General features: G+C 38.3%; 1 protein-coding gene across 21 annotated transcripts in view; it reads right to left on the bottom strand.

The window, feature by feature from the left end:
- Positions 1 to 1,751: 1,751 nt before the first annotated feature.
- SATB1 (SATB homeobox 1) overlaps positions 1,752 to 25,150 on the bottom strand; it is a 118,846-nt gene continuing 95,447 nt past the window's right edge. For 9 of the 21 annotated variants that reach the window (XM_028751554.2, XM_028751542.2, XM_028751556.2 and 6 more), the window contains 3 exons: positions 6,778 to 6,981; positions 6,019 to 6,114; positions 1,752 to 3,483 (listed from right to left, as the gene is read on the bottom strand). In XM_028751554.2, the coding sequence (XP_028607387.2) occupies positions 2,980 to 3,483; positions 6,019 to 6,114; positions 6,778 to 6,981 (804 nt within the window). In that variant the 3' untranslated portion in view covers positions 1,752 to 2,979. The remainder of the gene's footprint in view (positions 3,484 to 6,018; positions 6,115 to 6,777; positions 6,982 to 25,150) is intronic. The other 12 variants (XM_077916245.1, XM_077916249.1, XM_028751543.2 and 9 more) reach the window with 9 other exon arrangements.

Raw genomic sequence — 25,150 nt, forward strand, 5'->3', positions numbered from 1 at the left:
GAAAATACTCAATTTGGGGTGGGGAGTCCCATTTTGCTTTCCAGATGATAGGTACTCAACCACCTGATATTGCTATTGTATAATAGTGTTTAGTGTGAAACACTACTGCATGACCATTTCTGTACTCCAATGTCTTGGAAAAACAAGCATAAGTGCTCAAGTGATGCAAATACGTGTTTGAAGCTGAATGAATTGGTGCTAGCTTTTTGTATTTCCATATAAGAAAGCCTTTTATGACACTTGTTTTCCCACTCATATTTGCCTAAGTTGCTGCTAACCTCTGTTCAGGCTCTGGCTTTTGAAACAGTAGTCATACCCAAAGGAGTTTATTTAATACAGAACATCATCACTTCCAAGAACACCAATAGTTTTTCCCAAGCAGAAAATATTGATTCACTGACAAGTAAAGAGCACTCATTTATTATTTCCCTTCAAGGGCTATTTGAAGCTTGATTCCACTTAGTCTCGTGCCACCTGCAGACCAATGTTTTACCTTCCAGAGGCCTTCTTACTTCATGGACTGAAAGTAAGTATTACCTGCTCTCCCATCATTGTCTAAATTAGAACTGTTAATTGCCCCCGTCTTCTTCAAACAGACACACGCAATTCAATCTAAAACATGTTAACACCCAAGTGACTTTCACTGATAAATTTTCTTTAGCATAAATCTGGCATTAGTTTCCTGGTGGACGTACCCCGTTTCCATCAGCTGTTGACCTAGCACCAGTTGGATTTATCTTAATGTACCTGCTTTAACAACAACATGAAAAACTAAAAGGAAGCAAAACAACCTGCAGGGAAGAAAAACAATTATTGGCAAGCAGAAATTGAGGAATTTTCAAATGCACATTGGGTATTGTATTGCACATCTTGAATTGTCAGACATATTCCTTTCAAAAGAAAAAATGGTAGTGCTAACAAGATGGCAGACACTAGCAAAATATAAACCAGTTTTCAATGGAAGTAGAATTTTTCTTGTGTTATTTGCAAAACACATGGTGAAAACGGTTTCCTAAAATACACTTTCTTGAAGAATTATTCTAGGCATAATGCTTGTAATCATTTAAATCCTTTTAGCATGATTACTTTAAATTTCTATTTAAACATTTAATGGAACTCTCAGGCTCCTCAATAAGCTTTTATTTTGGAGAAACATACCAATATTCTTTAGCTTTCTCTTTTGTCTCCCTTACTTCAGCTCTTACAAGCCTCAACATGTAGTCCATATGAAATCAAAACCCTATAATTATTACTTCTATATCACCAGCTTATTAATGTTCATTAAAAATAATCTTGCCTAGTAAGGGATTGTACGTCTTTCCTATTTACTTTGTGACTATTAATGGTTTTTAAAAAAAACAAAGCAAAACATGTGTATACATTAGTATAAGGAACAGTGTTATCATAAATTCAAATACTGTAAAACAAAACCAGCTGCATCCATTATAAGTGCATTACTGCCAGGAACTGTAAATATGTTTTTGCCTGATAGCCTTTTGACTCAATAATATCCTGCTATCTCTGTTGGGCAGGCAACTTTTAAAACCAAGACGAGACAGGTTATGATTTTCACAGGAAAACTGGGTTTCCTTTAGAAGTATCCGTTTGTCAGATTCATAGTTTTAGGTCATTGAAAATAAGAAATAAGGAGGCAAATTGAAGAAACCTCTCTCAAAGTGATGGATAAAAGTACCAACATATGTTTTAGGATGCTACTTCAACACACATATAAAAGCAGACAAACCCTGTCGTATCATACCATACAAACAATTTTAATTGTGTAGTTACAGTCAATAACCACTCCTAGTCAGAACATTTCTGCTTAAAGAAAATTGTGATACACTTATAAAAACAGCCAGCTGTAACAAAATAACTGGTGTTTTCATAGCAATAAACTCATAAAAAAGAAATACACCTTTATACAGAAAATTTATACAGCTGTAGCTTTAAAATTGATTGTAAACCAAAGGAAGACACATTGCAAACATCAATTATTTTCACATTAATTGCATAAGTTTCTAAGGTGATCTATTAGTTTTATTTACCTAAGCTTATTTGCATGATAGTAAAAATTGCATACAACAATAAGAGTGAAGCTTATAGTATGAATTGCTTGGATAACATAGAGCACTTTTTATAGGCAACTGTGTAAAGCACATTTTCTCTATTTAAAACTTTTAAGACACTTTGTTTTACTGCCCATCAAAATACATTTATAAATAGAAAAAAAAAATCAGTATGATAACAAGAGAAGCAATATTACATTTAACGGAAACTTCTAAAAATTAATTACAACATGATGCTGTAGGATCTACAAATAAATAATGGGGATAAAACAGTGTTTCACATTTTGTTTTCAAAAAATAATGTAACAATGAGAATGAGAATGAAAAAGATACAGTGACCTCTTATTTCTGAAAAGAAAACAAATCTGAGTTACGGCAGTGCCATATAATACAAGGCATTTGTTGGCATATGTTAACTTTAAACTGCATCCCACAGTCTATAGTTCTTTTGTAACATACAATAGAGCAAGAGTAACAAACTCTTCTTCTTCTTCTTCTTTTTCTTCTATTATTTAAATAAATGTGAGCTTTCAAAGATCAAGTGTGGAGTGTTAACAGTAATAATTGGAAAATAAACCAAAACCAAAACAATAAATCACAAAAGTAATGCTTGTCTGAAAGCTCTAGAATAATAATAATAAAAAACAACCCACAGATATCATGCTTATTGGATACAACTTGGTGTACCCAGTGAACACAAATTAATATGAAACAATCCTCAATGCTTCATCTGTAGCTCTGAAGCAAATTGTAAAATATCTAGTGCAGTCTGCATTATCCTTTTTCAACTTTTGTGCAAGTTTTGGAAGATTCATTGGCCAAACAATGAATAGAGGTTGCTGACAGAACACAGGATGGAATTTTCATTTCATTAGTAAATAGCAGTGACACTGTTGAATAAATACTTTTTCAATCAGTCTTTCAACTCATTATTAATGTCAGTGTTCCCTTCTACAGATAACTCTTCTTCTAATTTAACTGAAAAAAGTGTGTTCGTATTTTTGTCTTGTGCAGCCTCTTCCAAATCCTTAAGCAGCTCTTCTTCCTTATATTCTGCAACATCCACCTCCAAGCCTGAGTTGTCTTTCAGCTTTCCATGGTGCTTGACATAATATCGCTGGTTCTGAAAGAATTTGATGATGGTGTATTTGGGAAGATCAAGTTGAGCTGAAAGAGTCTGGATTGCTTCTTCATCTGGATATAGGCCTACATCTTGTATAAAACTCTGAAGGATGCCCAGGGCTTCCACAGAAATCTTTGTTCGTGGGCGGGTCTTCTGACGATTTTCATCCTCAGATTCAGCTGGTGATGCTACTGTTGGCTGCCTTGGGGGTAATCTGGGGCCTGGTGGCGGTGGCTGTTGCTGCTGCTGTTGTTGTTGCTGTTGCTGTTGTTGTTGCTGCTGCTGCTGCTGCTGCTGGTAGACAAAGAAAACCACACTGACTTTTTTGTTCAATACAAGAAATAAGAAATATTGGTTTCTTTAAAAAACATTTAAAGTAATTGTGTTTACCCATACTGAGCCGGGGCAGAAATAACACTATCTGATGACTGCCCCATGGGTTTCCATATTCCCCCTACATCTCATTCTTTCTCCCTCACTTTCCCATACAGATTCTCCAACTCTTGTCTTTTAACTACGGTTAGCACTGCATGTATACATTTGATGCTAACCATAGCTAGCCACAGGTTTGCAAATCCAGTTCCAACTTTTGTTTCCTGCAAACTGTGGTTAATTTAAGATCAGTTCACATGTAATGCTAGCTGCTTGTGGCACAAATCCTTATGGGAAAATGAGATATAAATTGAATGTCAATAACAGTTACGGTGGGCTCAGTTCACCAATCCAGCTGGGAGTGTGTGTGATGAAATATATCACGGAGGAATGGCACAAGTCCTTCCCCTTCATAGTTTCCAATTTGAGCCGGACTCTATGTCTGAGTAGCTGATTGTATGAAGGTCCGGATTGTGTGATTAACTCCTGTTTGAAAAGTCGGTGAGGAGTCTGCGAATTTGGCCTCTGGGCTGTGTTGTTGCAGGAAAGTTCATGCCTTTTCTCTACCATATTTTTGTACTGCCAACTAATGTGTGCAGTTGGGCAGCATTAGCTATGAAAAGAGAAGGAAGGGGAATACTTGCAGAAGAGGTAGGAAGCAGCTGCTGCTGCATGCAAGAAATCATATCAGATATCTTAAATATGGTTGTTTCCATGCATTACGTGGGTCATGGGTTACTGCTGGGTACGTCAAATAATCATAAACTGAATTTTAATATATAAGCAGCATACTTTTGGAAATGTACGTAAGATAAAAAAATGGGGGGAAGACATATGGTGTAGCCCAAATGTTAACTACTCTGAACAGTATTATCATAAAACACATCTTCAGAAAGGAGAATAACTGCCATCTATATCCTTTTTTCCCACTATCTCCATTTAGAAGTTGCATATAAACATCTTCACTTAAACTAATAGCAAATTCAATTCTCCCAGTTCTCATTCTTATTTAGCCAAAATAGAATCAACCAAGAAGAGGAGGGAGAAATCAGCATTTTTGGGAGAAGCCTGAATTTTGTAGAATTACAAAAATAGTGGGGAGGGAAGGCAATCACGCCTCCATAAACCTCCCAATGAGGACTGGGGAATGGCATGGTATGACTGGTTGCCTGGATCACTGAACAAGAACACCCTATAGTGTAAAGTTTTACTGGAAGTTCTGCTTGTACTGACCTATCCCTCAATAGTGTTTTTGAATTATTACTTAGGTACTGCTAATGGCAAAGTGAAAAGGTTCAGAATTTTTTTAAGGAGATACTATGACGAGAGCATCTAAGTTTTAAAAAAACCAATGACTAGATTGTTATTAATTCCAAAAACTCAATAAAGCCAGAATTACATGAGATAAGCTTGAACTCCTAAACATCAGTGGAACTTAAACAAGTGTAAAGAAGGCTGTGAAACCTGTGCAAATATAAAGGCAGGGACATGTTTTGTGCATGAGGATGTCATTCTATACCAGCATACTTGGGTGCAATGAGGTTATGTAAGCAATTTTCAGGGCTTTGAATACATTTATTTAAATGCTGTGCCCAAATTTCACAAGGTCACAAAGATGCTGCATATGTATGTATGCACTCTTTTAAAAAGGTCACATATTTTCCATACATAGCAACTAAATTTGGGAATATGGCACATCTAATATTGCACGTATGGAGGTAGAGTCTTATGTACATCTACAACTTTGTTGGCTACTGCTCACATGCAGCCCAACCTTAACTATGCTTACTTAGCCTAAATCCTGCTAATTTCCAAAGGATTAGTAAGATCCATTTTACTAAGAATGCTCAGGATATGAGCATTTGTATAAAAGGTGAAACCATGTCCAAAACTAAGGATGTATGTGGTTGCATAAGCTTTTCCCTTTATTCTCGTGTTAAAATGCATTAACAAGTGATAAGTGTATGAAAACTGGCAATTTTCAAGCAAGTACAGTAATGTGGTTTTTTTAGCACAGACCTTTCTCTCCCTCGCTTTGCTAAATCAAACATTAAGTTTCTCAGCTTTCATCATTTCAAGCAGCCAATATTCCATTGTTCAGTTTGTTGTATCTTTAATAACACAGGTGTGCTTTTTTGGCTTTGTAAATAGTTCCATAGTAATAATATGAACGATTCAGAGTCTTGAGTGTAGTCAGGGGACAGGGGGCTATCTATTCTTGGAAAAGAAGGGGGAAAGTGAAAGGCTGACCCCCAAGTCTGTCTTTAGTACAAGAGACTTGTACCACCCCCACCCTTCAAAATTTATTATCAGGGCAGCTTATAATAAAGTTAAGCCTCGTCCATTCCCAGAGAGGCAGCATTTCCTGTTCTGTATTTATATGGAAGGAATCTGTTGGTTCAAGTCCTGAAACCCCTCCATAACTGTCCCTGACACATTAAACTCGTGCCAGCTCACCTGGGGAGCAGCACCCAGCCAAGGTCCAGTGGTCAGCAGGCCAGGTAAGAAAGCGCCTCTATGCTCTCCTTTCCCAAGGTTGGTGGGAGAGGGGCTCTGAAGGAAAAACAAACAAACATTGACTCATCCCAATTTTCAAACGGGGGGCAAGTGGGATGAAGAATTTGGGGCTGGAACTCCTCCCACGATTTTCACTTAAATGAAACATTGTCAATTGCATCAACTGGACTTTTATTTCAACATTATGGCACCTGGTATATTTACGTCCTCCACATTTATAAATTATTGCCACAAGTAAGAGGTATGCACGGACACCAGTTCTTTTTTTAAGCATCGCTATCTGCAGCTCATGCAATTGTGGGTGCAAGAGCTACTGAAAAGAAGAAGAAAATGCCTGAAGTACATGCATATTACTTTGTGAATATCCAGTTTTGGCAACTCTTGCATCTTCCCAGCTTGTTTTTTAAAAAGAAGTTTAAAAATCTGGAACTAACGTGGAGGAACTACTGATCAGGAAACCCTAAAATTAATTCTAGTGTACTATGTACACATGATTCTGTATTGCACAAAAAGTCAAGCATTCAACTAAAGGTGAACAATGGCAGATTTTAATTCTGAAATAATCTTATTCATAATAAAACTATTTAATAGAGCAGAAATAGAAGGAATGGTTTCTTTTTCAAGATAAACTAGGTTTTGTTGTTGTTGTTGTTGTTGTTCTTCTTCTTCTTAACTCTGAATAGGCAAAGGTAAACCAACCTGAATCTGCTCTGCTGGAACATGGATAATGTGGGAAGGCCTGTCGCCATGGTGATGAACTGCATTGCTTTCTTGTTCATAAATGGCATCTCTTTCAGGCTGAGGAAGACTGAGGAATCTCCGGATCATTGACAGATTCTCCCACAGGGTTCTATTCTCAGGTGAAGGATCTTCTTTCCAGCGCAGGAGTTCACAGAGCCACCCCTTTAAATAATATCAAAATTTTAGACCACTTTAACAAGAAAGCACGACCATACAAACGCTTTCCTTGGAAGGAAACGGGATGAATGCAGGCATAGTTTACACCTTGGGAGTGGCCTTATAACTTCATAATCTGGTAAAAACAACAACAGTCAGTCATTTTGTTGTACGAAACTATCAAGAAAGCCAACTTTTGGAATAATAACCTAGCTTCTATTAAACAGTTCCCTTGTAGCCCCCCCCCCCAAAAAAAACCCACCCCATCACACAAAGCAGCAATGCATCATATATTTCAAATATATGAGAGAGGATTCTCAGTCCACTATTGTGTCTCTGCAGTTGATTTTCCTTTATGTAAGCCCATATTCATCTGATGGCATAAAAAGAGCATTTGGGTAGCTTGCATGTTAGGTGTTATTTTCACTATTTTTTTTTAAAAAAGGGAATCCTAGTGATATTTTTCTTACTTCGAATAAGAGAGAGCTTCATTCATCTATTTTGACTATATAAAGCTGGCTCACATAAATCTTACGATGCAGAAGCTTTCTAATGTCCTTTTGAAAGAGAACAATCTTTTGAAAAGACATCATTGAGCAAGATAGCCTCATTCTTGCTCATGTGCTCAGGTAGTTCTGCAGTCAGAACTGAAACCTGTTGACAAATCTTTTACCCAATTCAGAGTCTTCTGGTTTCAAAATTAAACTCATGATTTTATGTATGATATGAAAAAGGCCACACTCTTCTCCATATCACAGCACATGCAAACTGTCTATAAAAGCACCTGCTCTAACCCAGGCATGTTCTAGGGAAAAGCAGGCTTGAAAGTATGCCAAAAGATTGTCCCAGGAGAACTGTAGCAAATGCTAATTTGCTTCTAAAATAGATGCACAGATTTTCCCCCCTTAACGGTTTAGCAATTGCCTACATGCCATCTTAAATGATATCTGTGGCATTATTTGAATTTTTTTTATTATTGGTTTTAAAGAAACAGGACAAAGGATTTAGTTTGCTCTGTATGAATACAGGGAAATAAACAAAATTAGTACAACATTGATAATTCCCTTTCAGATTTAACTCTGAATGCTTTAACTATGCAATCCATACCATTTATTCAAGGGGGGGGGAGAAATAAATTATTATTGTTAAATTATTACATTTTATGGTCAAGTAATCTATGGCAGCTTACAATATAAGAAATTAGGCTACAACATTATAGTATCATGAATATCAAAGTAACCCATAAAACACATCAAATTAAAATATAGCAAACCAACAGTAAAATAACTGAAAACCTTGATGGTATAAAATGCTTTTCAGGATCCATTTGAAATAACAACAGAATAGGACCAAACACAGGTCTTGGAGGTAGGAGTCCCAAAAGTCATGGGGCCATTTTGTCTGCCTCTGGTACCAACTGACCTGACCTTTTTTAGTGGTAGACCAGAGAACAGGGCCTCTGAGGCTGATCTTAGGGACTGATTGGTTCATATGGGTATAGATGGTGCTTCAAATAATATGGTCTCAAACTGATATGGGTTTTAAAGGTTAATACAAACACTATGTATAATGTAAGCAGATCATCTACCAGCTATTAGGTAAAGGTAAAGTAAGGTAAAGGGACCCTGGACAGTTAATCACCCATTATTACCATTCTGGTAGCAGCATTTTGTGACAGTTGACATTTCTGAACATGTAGAGGGCATTACTGTAGCCTGGACGAAATGACAACAGAACCACATTTCCCCGTTAGGGCTGCAATGTTATTGGTTTTTAGCAATGAACAGGTCATAACTTGAATACAACCTATACAGTGGTACCTCTAGTTGCAGACACAATCCGTTCCGGGGTGCCGTTCGCACCCTGAAAAGTCCGCAACTAGAGCGGCGCTTCTGCACACACGACGCAGTATACACTTCCGGGTTTGCTGCATTCGCAAGCCGAAAAGACGCAACATGAACCTAACGCAACACGAGGTATGACTGTGCAATAATGCTTTTGACATGGGGGTATTGGTATGGCTGCCAGTATCAGCCATATGTCCCACCAAAGGTGTCAGTAAATATCCCTTCAAAATCAACACTACAGGAGAGACAGTTTGCTATTGCTGATCCGTTCTAGCTTGCGTTGGCTCAGCCACTCCCACACTGAACCCACTCCAGATGCAGGATTGGACACCCTCCCTCCTGCTCCTAGTAGAAAGGGGAAAATAACTTTTCTTTGAGACAAGCACTGAAATGGCTGGTATAGGTTCATGTTTCCTCACTAAGGGTAAGGGCAGTGCTTTTTTCTATTAAAAAAATGTTGATGGGTACTCTCATTTTTAAAAATAATTTTTCCATTTTTTCCAATATTGATTCATAACATATAACATAATCCTAAAATTTCCCTATTCCCCCCGGACTTCCCTCAACCACCTTATCTGGTTTATTTAAAATAGTATTAGTTCCTGCATACAGTGGACTCTCCGGATACGAACTTAATTCGTTCCAGGGGTCCGTTCGCACCCCGAAAATTATGTAAATAGAGGTGCACTTCTGTGCATGTGCACAGCACGACTGAACACTTCTGCGCATGCATGCACGGTGAAACCTGGAAGTATACACTTCTGGGTTTGCAGTGGCCATAACCCAAAGATTCTGTATCCAGAGGGATATGTAAGTAGAGGTACGGCTGTATCCCTTTTTCAGTCCTTTTTATGTTTTAACTTTTAAATTATATAATTTTTGTCAATTGTAAATGGTCATTCAAAACCTGTTAGTGAGTCTAGTTCTTTGCACTGATTTTTTATATAAGCTGAAAATGGTTCCCAGTCTTTCTTAAAATATTTTTTGTTCTTGTTTCAAAGTCTTTCAGTTAGGTTTGCCATTTCAGCATATTCCATAAGTTTTTCTTGCCATTCTTCCTTCGTTGGTATCTTATCGCTTTTCCATCTTTGTGCCAATAGCATCCTCACCACAGTTGTAGCTTACATAAAGAGTCAGGTTACTCTCATTTTGACTCAATAAAATCACCATTTTATAGTTCAAATCGGGAAAAACACAGTAAATGGAAATCGGGGTTAGCAACGGAACTGACGATTCACCATGCTAGAGAAGAAACTAAAAATCCACAAAATGTTTATGGGTATGCGTACCCCTGTATCCCCCCAGAAAAAAAGCACTGGGTAAGGGCATGGCCACACCATTTTCTGCTCTCTTCGGTGTGGTGCCCATTTTGTGTTATGCCACCGCCACCCCTGCAATTTGTGACTGGTCTCTTATGACTGTCTCTCAAAATTCCCAACATGCCCACTGGAGAAATTTTCTCATTGAACCATTCTACCATTTCTGCAGAAAGCAAGTTGTGGATTTCACAAGCTGGGGAAAATCCAGCATGCATCAACTCCTACTGAAATCAATGGGATTTAATCACTTTTCTGTACCATATGCGCTACAATCCTTAAAATAGGATAACCAAAGAACAGTGAAAGAGGATTGCTATTCAACATACAAATAACAGATCCCAGAGTTGTCATGTCTTGATTTCAAAAATATTGACTGGATTGAGACAAGAGCTAGAGCAGGTCAGATGTGGGTCCAGGTCAGCAACCCAAAACTTTTGTTTCTGAAGTTTATTGGCTCTACAGATCCAAATACTGGTTACCTACATGAATGGATGGTCTCCTCCCTGCACAGAGAAACCAAGCAGGTCAGAGTAAAAGCTTTCTACCTGACATGTTAGATCTCCAAGGATAGGGAGGTTTCTAATGTGTGGAGGAGGCTATGTGCCAGATAAAATGCAGGTTTACTGCTTAGACCAGTGAAATAACAGATGGTGCAAATTTACCATGCATTCAATATTACGAATGGATTCTCCTGAGCTATTTCAAATCATCATTTGATTTCAGTAAAGGCGTAATGGACAAGTAAGACAATAGTCAATAAAGACATAAGACAGTAATCTCTTTGCTCCCTTAAAATATCTGGTACTTTTGTATCATGAGATACATAACATAAATATATATTTACCAAAATCCAAACAGCTACTCTGTACCTACCAGTCAAATCCCCATCCGGCTCCCTGTCTCTAACATACAAGTTGCCTGGGTGCCAGAGCACTAATAATTTGCATGGCTGATAGGCTGGATAGGGTAAGATAAAGGAGATGTGTAAGGATTACCTGTTGCTTGGCTGTGCCAAGGTGTAAGTGTTCACTAACATTTGACGAACATACAGAAACATCTATTGAACACACACTCTATTGTATGGCTAGCCAATGTGGTACCCTTCAGATGTTGCTGGAGTAAAAACCCCATAATCTCTCATCAATTTTGTTCTCTAAATCTTGATACCACTTTAGAAGATGGTTGGTGGGAAGCCACTGTTTGTTCTTTACAGTTATCAAAAATATTTCCTTAAAAAATCTTGGTTGGGGTGCGCTTAACAAGTAATTCCGGAAGGAAGGAAGGAAGAGAAAAAACATTGACTCATTTAGCAAGTATTTTGCTCTTGTTGTCACTTCTGTGTTTTAAGTGCAGACATATCTTTATTAATTACCCATGACTAATAAAACATTTCCAGTAGTTTGCTATTAACCTTTGCCCTGAAATAATACTTCTAATTCCTCACCCCCAAACAGTGTGATGAATTGCAAGTATAAATGCAACTCTCTTAGCTTTTTAAGGGTAGTCCACTAATTTTGAAAGATTAAAATCACCCAATTTTTTGATAAAATTTAAAACTGAAGCCAAAACTTTAAAAAGCTTCTTGTCTCATGTTTGATCTTAAAATATGAAAAATATATGTATCGCCTCACCTGCTTATTTTTTAAAATAACATTGAGATTTCTTGAAATGCTACTAGTAATATATGGTAGAAGGGGACAGCATCATTTAAAAACAAAAATAATATATTTTTAAATTACTAAACATACGTCAACAGGGCTATGCCTTTGTTATCTACCATTTTTATTCCCGTATTTTCAGAGTACCCCATCACTATCCCTACCCTGAAGACTTCAGAGGAGAAACCTCTCTCAGATGGAATGGCCATGTCAAGCAGTAATTAGCATTTATCGTTGAATAAAACCATGTGGGTGGCGCTGTGGGTAAAAGCCTCAGCGCCTAGGGCTTGCCGATCGAAAGGTCGGCGGTTCGAATCCCCGCGGCGGGGTGCGCTCCCGCTGCTCGGTCCCAGCGCCTGCCAACCTAGCAGTTCGAAAGCACCCCCGGGTGCAAGTAGATAAATAGGGACCGCTTACTAGCGGGAAGGTAAACGGCGTTCCGTGTGCTGCGCTGGCTCGCCAGATGCAGCTTGTCACGCTGGCCACGTGACCCGGAAGTGTCTTCGGACAGCGCTGGCCCCCGGCCTATAGAGTGAGATGGGTGCACAACCCTAGAGTCTGTCAAGACTGGCCCGTACAGGCAGGGGTACCTTTACCTTTACCTTAAAACCACAAATTGGTTCAAACGCTGCATATAACAAAACTGAAAATGGAAAAGATATAATGCTTAACGTTCTGGGGGGCGAGAATCGGGTGCTTTAAAAATCTACTATTGCATTTCTTTTTTCATTTGGAAAAACTGGGCTGAATTCTGTGGGTTATACAAGGAAAACTCCATTGCAAATTAATGTCTCGGGACTTGAAAAAGCTTAGCCAAGAGTAGAAACAGTGCCTTGCACTGTGATGCTTAACACTCCCCCATTTTGCCCAGGCTTTCTTGCTGCTTTCTGCTGACTTGAAAACTTTTGCCTTCCACCAAGCTTTTGTTTTATAAGGCGAACCCTATTTAGGGCTTTTATCTTCCATGCCCATTTTAATTTTTATATTGGTTTGTTTTCTATTGTTGATTTATTATGGGAACGTTGTGTTGCCATTGTTTTAAGTGGCTCTCTGTGGTGTGAAAGCGGTAGAAGGGCGGGCGATAAGTTTCTAAATAATATATATGCCTTTTGCACATCAAATATTACACGTTCAATTTTTTTAAGGAAGGGAAAATCTGTCTATTAAACAGGAGCACACCGCCACATATGGAAGTCTGCCCTTAGGCTTTGTACATACTTCGAAAAAAAGAGTAGAACCTAAAATGACAGTAGGAACATCCTACACTTCTGTGCAGCAACTTTGCCAGGCAGGCAGCATTACACTGCATATAAAGAAGGAAGAAGGCAAAATATAAACATTAGTCACATGTAAATATGTTAGATGAACTTTCAGGATGTTACTACTTTTCAAACTGACAAAGTTTAATTTGACACCTTCTGTTGTAAAGCCTTTGTTTCTATTCAGAATCACGCCTTTAGCTGCTATCAATCAGTACACTTTCTCCCTATTACTTAAGATAACTGGCATGGGCCCTGGGATAAGCTGAAAATGCCATGCAGATGAATTCTGAGATAATATGTTCAAACCTGTTATATACAACACAAATCCTGTAAAGTTATGTATTGTAAACCTACATTTATTGAGAAGTCAAGTTTTAAATCCATCTGCCACAAAGGAAATACTGCTATGCACTTTATAGCAGCTGAGTGACATATGCAAGTCTTGCTATAGTAAGCAAGAAAACGGTGAAAAAGAGGTAGTTAAGGGGTTTTTTTTGGGGGGGGGGGTTACATTTTCTTTGGCATTTTCTTACAAAAACTTTTAAAATGAAAGGAATGCACTACAAAAATATTTCCTGGATATAAAAACCCAGTGCTTAGAATATTATATAAATCAAATGTATGTATGAGCATCTCAAAGAATTCATCTATTTATCTTTTTTTGTTTTGTTATATATTAATATATAGCATTGCTACATTTTAGACCTCAAAAGGCTTAATCGAGTCTGAATACCAATACCTTGGTTTCCAAAAGGACCACCAAATTTCTTATTTGTCAAATGGGCAATTACATATGGTACAGGTCTAGTAAAAACAAAGATTTTTTACTGCAAAGTAATTCTATATGCTATAGTAAAGGGAAAGAACTTTTGAGTGTAACAACCGTCCTAGTGAAGTCAAGGGCAAAACTACCATTTGTCCTGATTCATCAAAGGAAAACTGCATGTGTACCATTTGTTAGACCACGAATGTGACTGTTAATCAGACACTCATTTGAAAAAGCATGCCTACCCACATTCTGATGGATCTAGCCACCAGAAAATAGCCTTTTGAAGTGCAATGTGAATGTCTAACACCTTTAATTAAAAAGCTCTCTTTGCTTTGGTCTGTAGCCCTATTTTTAACCATTTAACTTTTTTTTCTCTGAACGATTTAGGTAACATTTCTGAGTTTAAGATCCATGCACAAATTCATGTTGCCTAATCTTAATATTCAGAGCGTTGTTTTTTCCTTTCCAAAATTATATATGCAGGAGTATTGTGTTACAATCTCTGGGGTAGAGTATCATAAAAATATACAGTATTAAACGAAATCAGTCTAAATAAGAAGGCTATTTGATACAAACGTTTTAGTGAAAAGCATGAATTACATTTCATATGCAGTATGAACAGGGTTTAAGTACATAATCCATTAAACAGTAGTTCTGAGTAAAAAAGGAATTCAGTCTTGTTGTAGACTAAACTGCGGCACGCATTTTGAATGAGCTCATTGTCAACAACAACTAACTGTAAAGCTAGCAATTTATCATTCAGCAAATAATTTTCTAGTTTTATAAAGAATCAGTAAGTGTTCCTTATGCTAATGAAGACAGTTTTTAATCTGCCCACAAACATGCTAATAGAGGGTAATTTTTCCCATTTACAAAGCTGAAGGCATTCAAACATAATTTTATAGCAATGTTCCACAAACTGGATAAAACGGACTTTTGAAACAATCTAAGCGACCTAATTCATCACCTTTAACATAAGACTAAAATGAGAGAAGGCAAATTCGAAATACAAGTAATTCCTCTCAAAAAAACCAACATTTAAGTCTCATTGCATATCGTCTGGATGATTGCACTAATATAAATGGAAAGCAACCATGTATTTCAGGAAAGTTAAAGTCAATACTGTGTGCTATCTTGGGCTTAGACCTGCAAGCCCTTCATAGTGCAGGAAGGTTTCTTTTGGAAAAAAGAAAGTAAGTCATAATACTTAGAACAATGAGATACATAATGGTGGCAAAAGATTACTGAAAGCATTTTAAATTATTTACTAGGTTAAAAGGGTGAAATGGTACTTTAAATACATCAAATTTCACATCATCTGGGCCATTTTTTGGTGGCAAAGTGGTATTGATCTTTCCAAATGCTTAAAATTAACTATTTCCAGAAGGTCATTATTTGATTAAAGGCATTAAAGTTGAGGGCAAGAAATGATGCACTCTGTCTTCTATCCCATTCAAATAATCATGTAATTTAATCAGAACTACCCCCCTCATGTCCAGTAATAAAAATGTTTGTCTTGAGTCCCCCCCCCTTTATCTAACATATTAACCCCTTTAAATGTTACAAAGTTCTTAAAACAATCTCTATAGCTAGAGGCTTCTCTATAATAGAATGAAACAATACATGCCAGCAGAAATTGATACAAACACGTCTTCTTGCAATATTTAACTGAATATTTTTTTTAAGTGATCGTTTTCCTGGCACAGCAGCTTCAAGTCTAACCAGAGTTGGCCTAGTGAAGTTAGCTCGTCATTCGAAGCAGCCATCACTTCTGCCACCACCCTGCTGCAGGTGGGCATTCCCTGCCTAGGGCAAAACAGCTGCAGCTCAACATTGTCCCTTGCTGGGAAACAGTGGTGTAGAAGCATGCATAGAAGGGAGCAAAACAATGTGCCCTCCATACCAACCCAATGCAAGCCCACACTGCTTGTCTCAGATCTTCTTTCTAGGACAGCAGTAAGGTTCCTGTCTCATCTTGCTGTCTCACCCTGCCAGAGGGGCATATCTCATTGATAGTACATCTGCTCTGCCTGGAGAAAGTCCCAGGTTCATTCCCCAACATCTTCAGGTAGGGCTGTGAACATCACCTATGCTGCGCTACATGGACCAATGTCCTACACTTGGTATATAAGGCAGCTTCCTGCATTCCTATGGTCACCTGCTACTGCCTCCAAGACCAACAACTGTCAATGGGACATGGATTTTCTGTGATTTTGTCATGAGTCTCCAATGTACATTTAAAAAAACAACAGCTTTGACCTCTGCATATTACATGGTTCATGAAAACAGAGAATGCATTGCATAGAACTCTTGCTGGATTGGTATACACATGTAATAAATAATAATAATCCTGGATTTTAATTTGGACAGCAAGATTTCATGTACTGAGGCTGATATTAGGCCAGGGTATAGTAACTTAAATCACATCGAGTTAAACATGCAAGGAAAAGGACTGATTTAAATCATTTATTTAAATCAAGGTTCCATTTGAAATGTTCATATCCCTGAATTAATGAGGCATACAGTTTGATAAAAATACTGGTTTGCCTGCAAGTAAATCTTTATATGACCCAGGAAAAAACCCCAAAACCTTTGCAGTTTATGTGCCTTTTGTTCTGCATCGTTGTATCTATCTAGATAGGGCCATCTTAAATATATCCCGCACTGTGATGCAAAGATCCCTTCAGTGCCCCCCCCCTTTCCCGGAGTTGCTGACCTTTTTACAGCGCTGCTGGCAGCTTTGCAGGGCTGGAGGAGGCGGGCAGCGGCTGGAGGGCGGCTCCTCTGGCGTGGAAAAGGCGGAGGCTCTAGGCATGGCACTGCTTCAGCGAGGGTGGTGAGCTGGCGCCGGGAGGCGCCGCACCCAGCCTCCGCCTTTCCCCTCACTGTATGAATTCAAAGTTACACTTATCTGAAGGCTAAAGCTGCAAGCCTTTGCACACAGATTTGGAAGGCCACTGAACAAAGTTAGACTTGCTTCTCCAGACTCAAAGTATTCAAAAATGATAGTTACAGGGCCAAACAGGTTTTCCGTGAGATGCAAGGAAAATGTCTATGTTGTCTAGTTGGTCGTGTCATACCAATTGTCCTATGCAATTAAGATCAGCAGGTGAGACCCACTTTGTTATCCTGCATCCAAGGAATAACTGTTATGCAGCAACCAGGAAGGGGCTTATTCCCACTTATGGTATGTCTGACACTCCCCCCCCCCCCCCGCCACCCCCAATGTGTGACTGATGCAAATTCTGATGAATTTTTGGTGCCAGCTGAACTCTCCTATTCCAGCAGGCTTTTAAGGGGGCTTAATCACCTTGCCTTGGGTTTTTGACCACTACTGCTGTTATTTGATTTAGTGTGGATTTCATCTGATCTTAGCTATAAGCCTTGTTTCTGGTTTTAAATTTTTACTGTACTTCACCCTCCAATCACATTGTGATGAGCAGCAGAGTAAAAATACTTTCAAACGAATGGATACACACGATTTGAGACTGGAAAGCTTCAGAGAGCTTAGGTAGTTGATAGTTATAAAAAAAGAAATAGGAAATCACCCAAATATGCTCAGTGAATGGCCACAGTTAGATACATCACAGTTCCTGGAACCTATTTTTCTGTGATCTTGCTGGACCCTGGATCCAGTAAGCAATATACTACGTGATTTACTGTGACATTTAGCCTTGGAAGTCAGATATTCTCCCCCATAGCTGTTTTACATTGAAAAGAAGACTTTAACTTGGTGGGTTTGATATATAGCCATGGTTCCGTTTTAAGGGATAATAATACCACCTTCCAGTGTTGAGCCTGAATCTACAAGGGTAGAAAGTATATAGGAACAAAGGTTGCTGCACCAGTTCCGCAATGTCCCTGTGCACATTGGGTATGCCTGCTTCTCCCACTTTGTGCAGAATAGGGTAGGGGACAATGGATACATGCACAGTCTCCATCCTGGGCATGTCATTTGCGTGTTTAGACTTAGAAGCCTATCCAAGATTGGCAGTTCTTTTTTGCCGTGCAAAGAAGATAATCTAGTTCCACCAAATACACTCAGAAGTTCCCTGTCCTCCCTATATGCGATTCCTATCAACTAGGATACTGAGGCATACTGCCTCCAACAGCGGAGACAGAAGATAGCCACCATCTGCAGGACCCCCCAATAAGCCGCTCAAGGTCGGGAGAATCTGTGCAGCCGCATCCCATGCCGTGTGAGGAGCTGCTACCTAAAAGGAAAAACCAGCAACCCTCCCACGACTGTACTGAAGTATTTTGCACCAGCCTCTTTTGACCCTGACTGCAACGGAAATAATATATTGAAGCAGCCCTTGGCCTTTCTATCCACTTCTATCTACTCCTATTAGAAGCAACTCTTCCAAGTTTTTGGAAAGTCAGCTTTCCAGCCCTTTACCCAGAGATCCTTTTGAAACAAAACAAAACTGGAGGCTAACCCTGAATGAAATAGCTTTGCTTAGGAAAATGTTGCTTAGGATTCACAAAGCAATCATATTTTCACACTGCTTTTTCTACAGCCAGAGATAAAAATTAAAATAAGAATCTTGGGATTCCAAGCACAATGTGTCCAAAAATACTTTGTGACCAGGTGCAACCAAGCAAGCAGCTGTTTTTGAGTCTGATTCAGCCAGCATGAGAAAGCTTCCTTTTTGTAGAACTTCTCCTATTAGATGCACCACAAGAATCCTAATTACTTGTTCTTTAGACTAAGGATTCCCAAACTGTGATCCATGCCTACCGTTATCTGAGAATTTGTGGTTGAAGATGGGAGATGGGCATCTATCCCATTTAATTATTATTACTGATTATTGATTTTTTCCCTTGCTTCTTTTGTATTGTATTGAAATTTACTGTGATACACTAAAATTCATTATTTGAGAAATAAAAGAAGCACACAAATTCTATTAAGTATTATGCAGCATCTGGCACAGCACAATGCAATTGCTACAACATGCAACCCCCCTCTCCAAAAAAACAAACAACCATTAAGTGGTACACCAAGACCCTCAGCAATTTTCAACTTGGCAAGAATGGAGTTTAAGAACCACACTACTTGATCCAACTCAATCATTAAGATCATTCAGAGTGCGGTTAGTTTGCCCCCCCCCCCCCATTTTAGGAACCTGACTGGATTCAACTAGAACTTAGGGTCACTGGTCCCTAATATATATCTATATAATTAAAATAAAAAAGAAACCCCAGAGTCCAGCTAACGTCACAAAATAGTGAGCAAGCTTTCCAGGTCCTTGGAACTCTTCTTCAGCAAAACAAAATGAAAGTGGGGGGCAGGAGGAGAGATGGTGTTCAGCAGGAGATTTAATTAGACTGAAGCATGCCAGGTACAAAGAATTTAGGTTGTACCAAGTCATTATAGGACAGAGAAACAATGACTAAGAACATAAAAGCCACAGTAAAACTTGGCCATAGCTTTGTGTGATTGAAAGGCATTATATAATTTTTGCTTTTGGAATTATACTACCATGGGTTTCTTGGTGCTTCACACCAATAAATAAGGGGAGGGGGAAATACTGAAATATAAATTCCTTATGTTATTCACGTATTATACTACTTGCTGATTTTTAAAGGCAGTTTTGAATACAGGACTGGTCTTGTTTGCACGCAATGCTTCCTGGGTATTTTCATACGTTAAGGACAGAAAACATGAATCAGTCTCACCAATATTTGTGAACTTCCTATAATACAAGTAGTTTAAGGGTGTGATTTGGAAATAAAAGATTTAGAAATACAGGACAAAAAAATGCACTTGACAAAATATATAAAAAAGCTATAATTTGAAACATATTTCTAAAAGCTAATAATTAATTTTTCTCCAACTTTGCTTTTTAAAGTCCTACTAGGCTTTAAAAAAACAAGTCAAGCTTGAGATTTCTAGTTTTTGCTGTATTCCAATTATCTAAATTTGAGCTATTGTTTGTCTAAATTATCTATTCCCTTATATTAGATACCATTTTATTTGTGCAATCTCTCTTTTCCCTCTCATTTGCATACATTTGCAGCATTTGTTCCAGCTTGCTCTTTCCTGATTATAACTACACATACACAAAAATGTTGCAAGGCCAGCACAAATTAGGGAATTTGCAGATTTAAACCCCTACTTTTTTGTGCCTTTGTGGAGTAAAGAAAATTATAACTGCCCCTCAAGCATATATTTGCACTTGTGTATATATAGGTTTTAAAAACACAAACAGTAACAGCAAAAAGGACCTTAGCATTCTGCTTATTCTACGCGGGAACATCTGACTATTTCTCATGTCTTTATGCTTTGAGGCATTACGTTTTTTTCAACCAATACTGCAAGGTTTATCTAAGTGTATTGTGAGAGCTGGTGCACCATAGTGAATAAGCCATGACAGGAATAATCAAGCCTACCTTCTGACCCTCACCTCTGTCATTAACTTACCGGGTGGCCTCAGGAAATGCAAGCCATTTGTTTAATATGGGAGATGATAACTTACTTTACAGGGCTGCTGTAAGGATTCCAGCTATAGTGGTACCTCGGGTTAAGTACTTACTTGGTTCCGGAGGTCCGTTCTTAACTTGAAACTGTTCTTAACCTGAAACACCACTTTAGCTAATGGGGCCTCCCGCTGCGCCGCCGGAGCACGATTTCTGTTCTCACCCTGAAGCAAAGTTCTTAACCCAAGGTAATATTTCTGGGTTAGCGGAGTCTATAACCTGAAGCGTATGTAACCTGAAGCGTATGTAACCTGAAGCGTATGTAACCCGAGGTACATGATGCACGTGAAGCACTTTGAACACATGAAAGCACTTTACAAGTGCAAAGTATTAAGTATCTTGGTGTTATGCCTTCAAAACGTTTCTGTAAGAACTGACCCTGCTTTTATCTATTTGAGTCCCCCGAATTCTTGCTTTTATGCGGTTGTCGCACATCGCTTTTTAAAAATATTTTAAAAATATTAAGCTGCTTATTTTTTATTTATTTATTTAAAAAAAAAACCTGTTCTGCCTACGTTAGTTATATAGGTAATGCTAACAAAACATAAGACAATAGGGTCTCTCCCTATCTGCCAACCAAAATCCTGAGAACTGCAAGGGAGGCTCTGCTCATTTGGTGGTGACATGGATAGGAGTGTTTCTTGGTTGCTGTGGAGGTACAGACATCCCTTCATAGTGAGCTTTCTTGACATTAACTGAAAGGATAGATTTTTTTCCTTCAGGCTGTTGGGAGGCAAATATTATCTCAAAAGTTCTGACTGCTGATGACTGAAATTCATTTAGATGAGGCTTTAAATATTGTTATGTGCTGTTTAATTGCATCCAATTATTTTATTTATTTACTGCATTTACATCCCACCTTTTTTCCACCCAGGAGCTCAAGGTGGTGTACGTACAAGGTCCTCCCTTTCCTCAATTAATCCCACAACAAACCTTGTAGGTCAGGGTAGGCTCAGAAGCAGTGATGGGAACAAGGTCTCTCAAGAGAGTTTCATGGATAAATGGCAATTCAAACCCTAGTCTGACACTCAAACTATTAAACCATTATGCCGTAAACTGTGATGGGATACTATGGGATAAAGGGTAGTTTAAAAAGGAAACAAATATATATATATTTCCCATTCTGATGGCAATGCCTCACGCCTAGCAGCCTGATGCCCTGACTTGCAGGGGTGACTTTTCAGGATGTGTGGAAGAATATCACTGAATGGGGAAAGCTGAAAAGTCCCCATTTCCACAGATTTGAACAAATTTGATACATTTTGACAGAAAATGGGACTTGTTCCCAGTTTTTGTTTTTATCCTTTCTAATAGCCAATTGATAATTTGCCTTTTGTGGGTTTTCTTTTCTTTCTTTTTTGCATGCCACTAGTTAAACCCCCATCTGCTTAGTCCAAGTGGTCAAACCTCCAGATCTGTATTTATGCAACAACAGATTCTTAGGTTTATGTCTTGAACAAAAGGACTGCAATGTGCAAACCTCTTTAAAGTCCACAAAAAAACTTTTGTTGGCATCAGCTCGGGCTGCAAAGAATGCACAAAACTAAAGACCGAAGTGAAGTCAACCGCACAAAGGACCACTTTAACAAATCATATTCCTACTCGAATGCTTTGCATTTCAAGAGATGTAGATGCATTCCTACAGATGTTATTTATTTTTGAACACTGAAAGGATAACCAATGAATCTTGCTTAGACAGATTTTTAAAAAGCAGGCATTTCATTACAAAGAAGTCATAATTTAAATATAATTCACATATTAGGACCAAAATGTTGGGTTTCCATAACCAGGATTTATTCCAGCCAAATTTTGAGGGGGAGAGGGATTTTTCTTTGGGCCTCAGAAATTATAGAGGTAGCTGATCATTTTGGACACTATTTAGAAGGCAGGGCTTTTGTGTGTGGTAGAAGACCATCCCTGAAAAAGGCTAAATATGATAAGCTGTGATTTAAATAAACAAATTCATAGCTGTCAGCAAGAACAGATGGGAATTAATATAAAAGAAACTTACATGAATTGTCAGAAACAGAAGTAAACTTCAAAGATAAGGAATCTATTTTTCCCCAGCTACTGAAGGATAAAGAAATTGATGTTTTTGTTTCCTGAAGTATCATATTTAATCCATTAACCAGTCACATTGTCTTGCCATTATAATCTGCTACTGCACCCTGCCTCTGATGTGAAAAGCTGTCACAAGTGGCACAGAAGGCCCCTTTTTCTCTTTGTTGCTATCAAAAGCTATAGAATCGTACAAAGGAAGTATACTTTAAACATTGGTCCAGAAGCCTAGGGTACGTAACAAAACCCAGTATATCTCTGAACTCTTATTTTATGTAATTCTTTGAAAGAATGGAATAAATGTGTAGAAGAAACAGTTAGAAGGTGCAATACGAATGTAATCTTATCTACATTCTCAAGTTATTTACAAAAACAATTCAGTTTAAAAACAACTCTTCACAGCTCTCCACTTTTTAGGATTACAGGGGAACAGTTCCATCGGCACAAGATCAAGATGCCCCTAATCTGTTAATATCCCCATTCTATTATTATGTTGGGGTGGGGAAGAGATATTATTCATACTGTACTGTACTACCAAGTACTCTAAGAGTTACCACTAACCTTAGTTTCTTATCTCATCCTTTTTTACCTCTCATTTTTCTCCTCCCAACTATGGTTCTCTTGAAATTTCTTGACTTCAGTAGAGTAGTGACAGGCACAAGCCCCTAATCAAAAATATAATAGGCATTCTTGTGCAAATTACATTCACATGTAAAAAAGACAAAAAGGTTAACAATGGATTAAAAATATATATGTAAAAGAAACAGGTGATCTTTTCTTTCTTCTTTCTAACTCTGTTCTAATATCATCATTATACAAATGGCAATCATAGGCAGAAAACCTACTGGACAAAAAAGTACTTAAAAATCAAAACAAGCAAAGAACACCTGCCAATTACTTAATAAATTGAGGCTTGGAATGGTAAATTACAATTTATAACATGGGTCATAAAATGGATTACTGCGTTTTAAAGGAGGAGGTTGGGAACATGAATCTCCTTGTCTCTGTTAAAAGTTAGTAGAACTGCATACTGAAGGATTTGATTAGGAAAGGTCTGTGCCTATATGTGTGGTCATTGATACAACTGGATACCAGAAAAGAGGACTAAAATACTGGAGATATTGTCTGCCAATGGTAATTCAGAAAGTTATCCAAAAGCAATTGGGATATTATAACAAGTAAGGAAATTTCTTGCTTTGGCTGCAGCATAAAAACAAGGCAAGAAGGATAGACCTCCTCTCTCCACCCTCAGATTTAAGTATCTTATTGTAAAGCAAGATTGGTACATTTCTGCTTTCATACCTGCTTGTAACACCTGAATTGGGTTACAGTGTAGTTTTATTTTGTATGCTTCCAAAAGCTTTCAAAGTAAATCAATTCCTGAACCTGGATACTCATTTTGACACATGACTCGGAGGCAGGTTACATTATGCCACCGATTACGAGGCTATATTGATTTCATATGTCTGCTCAAATGCTAGTGCAAAATAAAATAATAATAATAATAATAATAATAATAATAATAATAATAATAATAATACCACCTCACTGATCACAAGTAACTGATTTCAAATCCACTAGAAATTTAATTCTTGGTCATACTTTAAATGGCAATAAAGTTTGTGTGAGTAACATTCAGTCAGGTGAAGTTTAAATTTAATCATCACCATATGTAAGTCAGAATAAGTAAAGGTACCCCTGACTGTTAGGTCCAGTGCGGACGACTCTGGGGTTGCATGCTCATCTTACTCTATAGGCCAAGGGAGCCAGTGTTTGTCCGCAGACAGCTTCTGGGTCATGTGGCCAGCATGATTAAGTCGCTTCTGGTGAACCAGAGCAGCGCACGGAAACGCCGTTTACCTTCCCGCCGGAGCAGTACCTATTTATCTACTTGCACTTGACGTGCTTCTGAACTGCTAGGTGAGCAGGAGCTGGGACCAAACAACGGGATCTCACCCCGTGTGTGGGGATTCGAACCGCCGACCTTCCGATCGGCAAGCCCTAGGCTCTGTGGTTTAGACCACAGCGCCTATATTCTGCCTATTCTCCTTCATGTGACTAGAATTTCCTCCATAATATCTACATGATGGTCTGCTTCACATGTAAAGCTAATCTAGGGATTCACTTTATATGCATGAGCCTCCAAACTTGCAAAGAGATTAGAAGCTCTCACTTCCATTTCCCACTAACCATGGCTATCCATTATAGCCAAATCTGGACATAGCTGTCAAGTGATAACTATGATCTAAGGTAGGATTACCTCCTCACAGCTGTACCAGAGGAGAGTAAAGAGGGAAGAGAATGAGCTTGATGCTAAATCAGACTCCATGGTTTTGTGTCATGCCTGAACACAGCCGATCCTCCTCACTAGTTTCACTTTCCCCTTCTAGTGAAGTGAAAAAAATGGATTGACCATTTCAAACTGGTACCACTGGAATATTCTACTTCAGGATCAGGATAGATTAAGAAAAGAAACTAGGGATGCAGAAGAAATTTGATTCAATCTGCGTTTAAAGGTGAATCTACCTGATCCGCACATTTCAAAACAATCTAAGATCCAATACAAAGACATCTTCCAAAGCCCACACTTTTCCGAATTTTGCAGTGCAGTTCTCCAACTAAGTAATGTGTACAAAATTACATATATCAGGGCAAAGCGTGCATAAAATTCACATACAGGGGTACCTCTGGTTCCACACGGGAATACGTTCTGGAGCTCCGGTCAGATCCCAAAGAATTCACAACCGGAGGTGCCTGCTCTGTGCATGCACGCAGCGAACTT

Source organism: Podarcis muralis, chromosome 12 (assembly GCF_964188315.1).
Source record: "Podarcis muralis chromosome 12, rPodMur119.hap1.1, whole genome shotgun sequence".
Lineage (NCBI taxonomy): Eukaryota > Metazoa > Chordata > Lepidosauria > Squamata > Lacertidae > Podarcis > Podarcis muralis.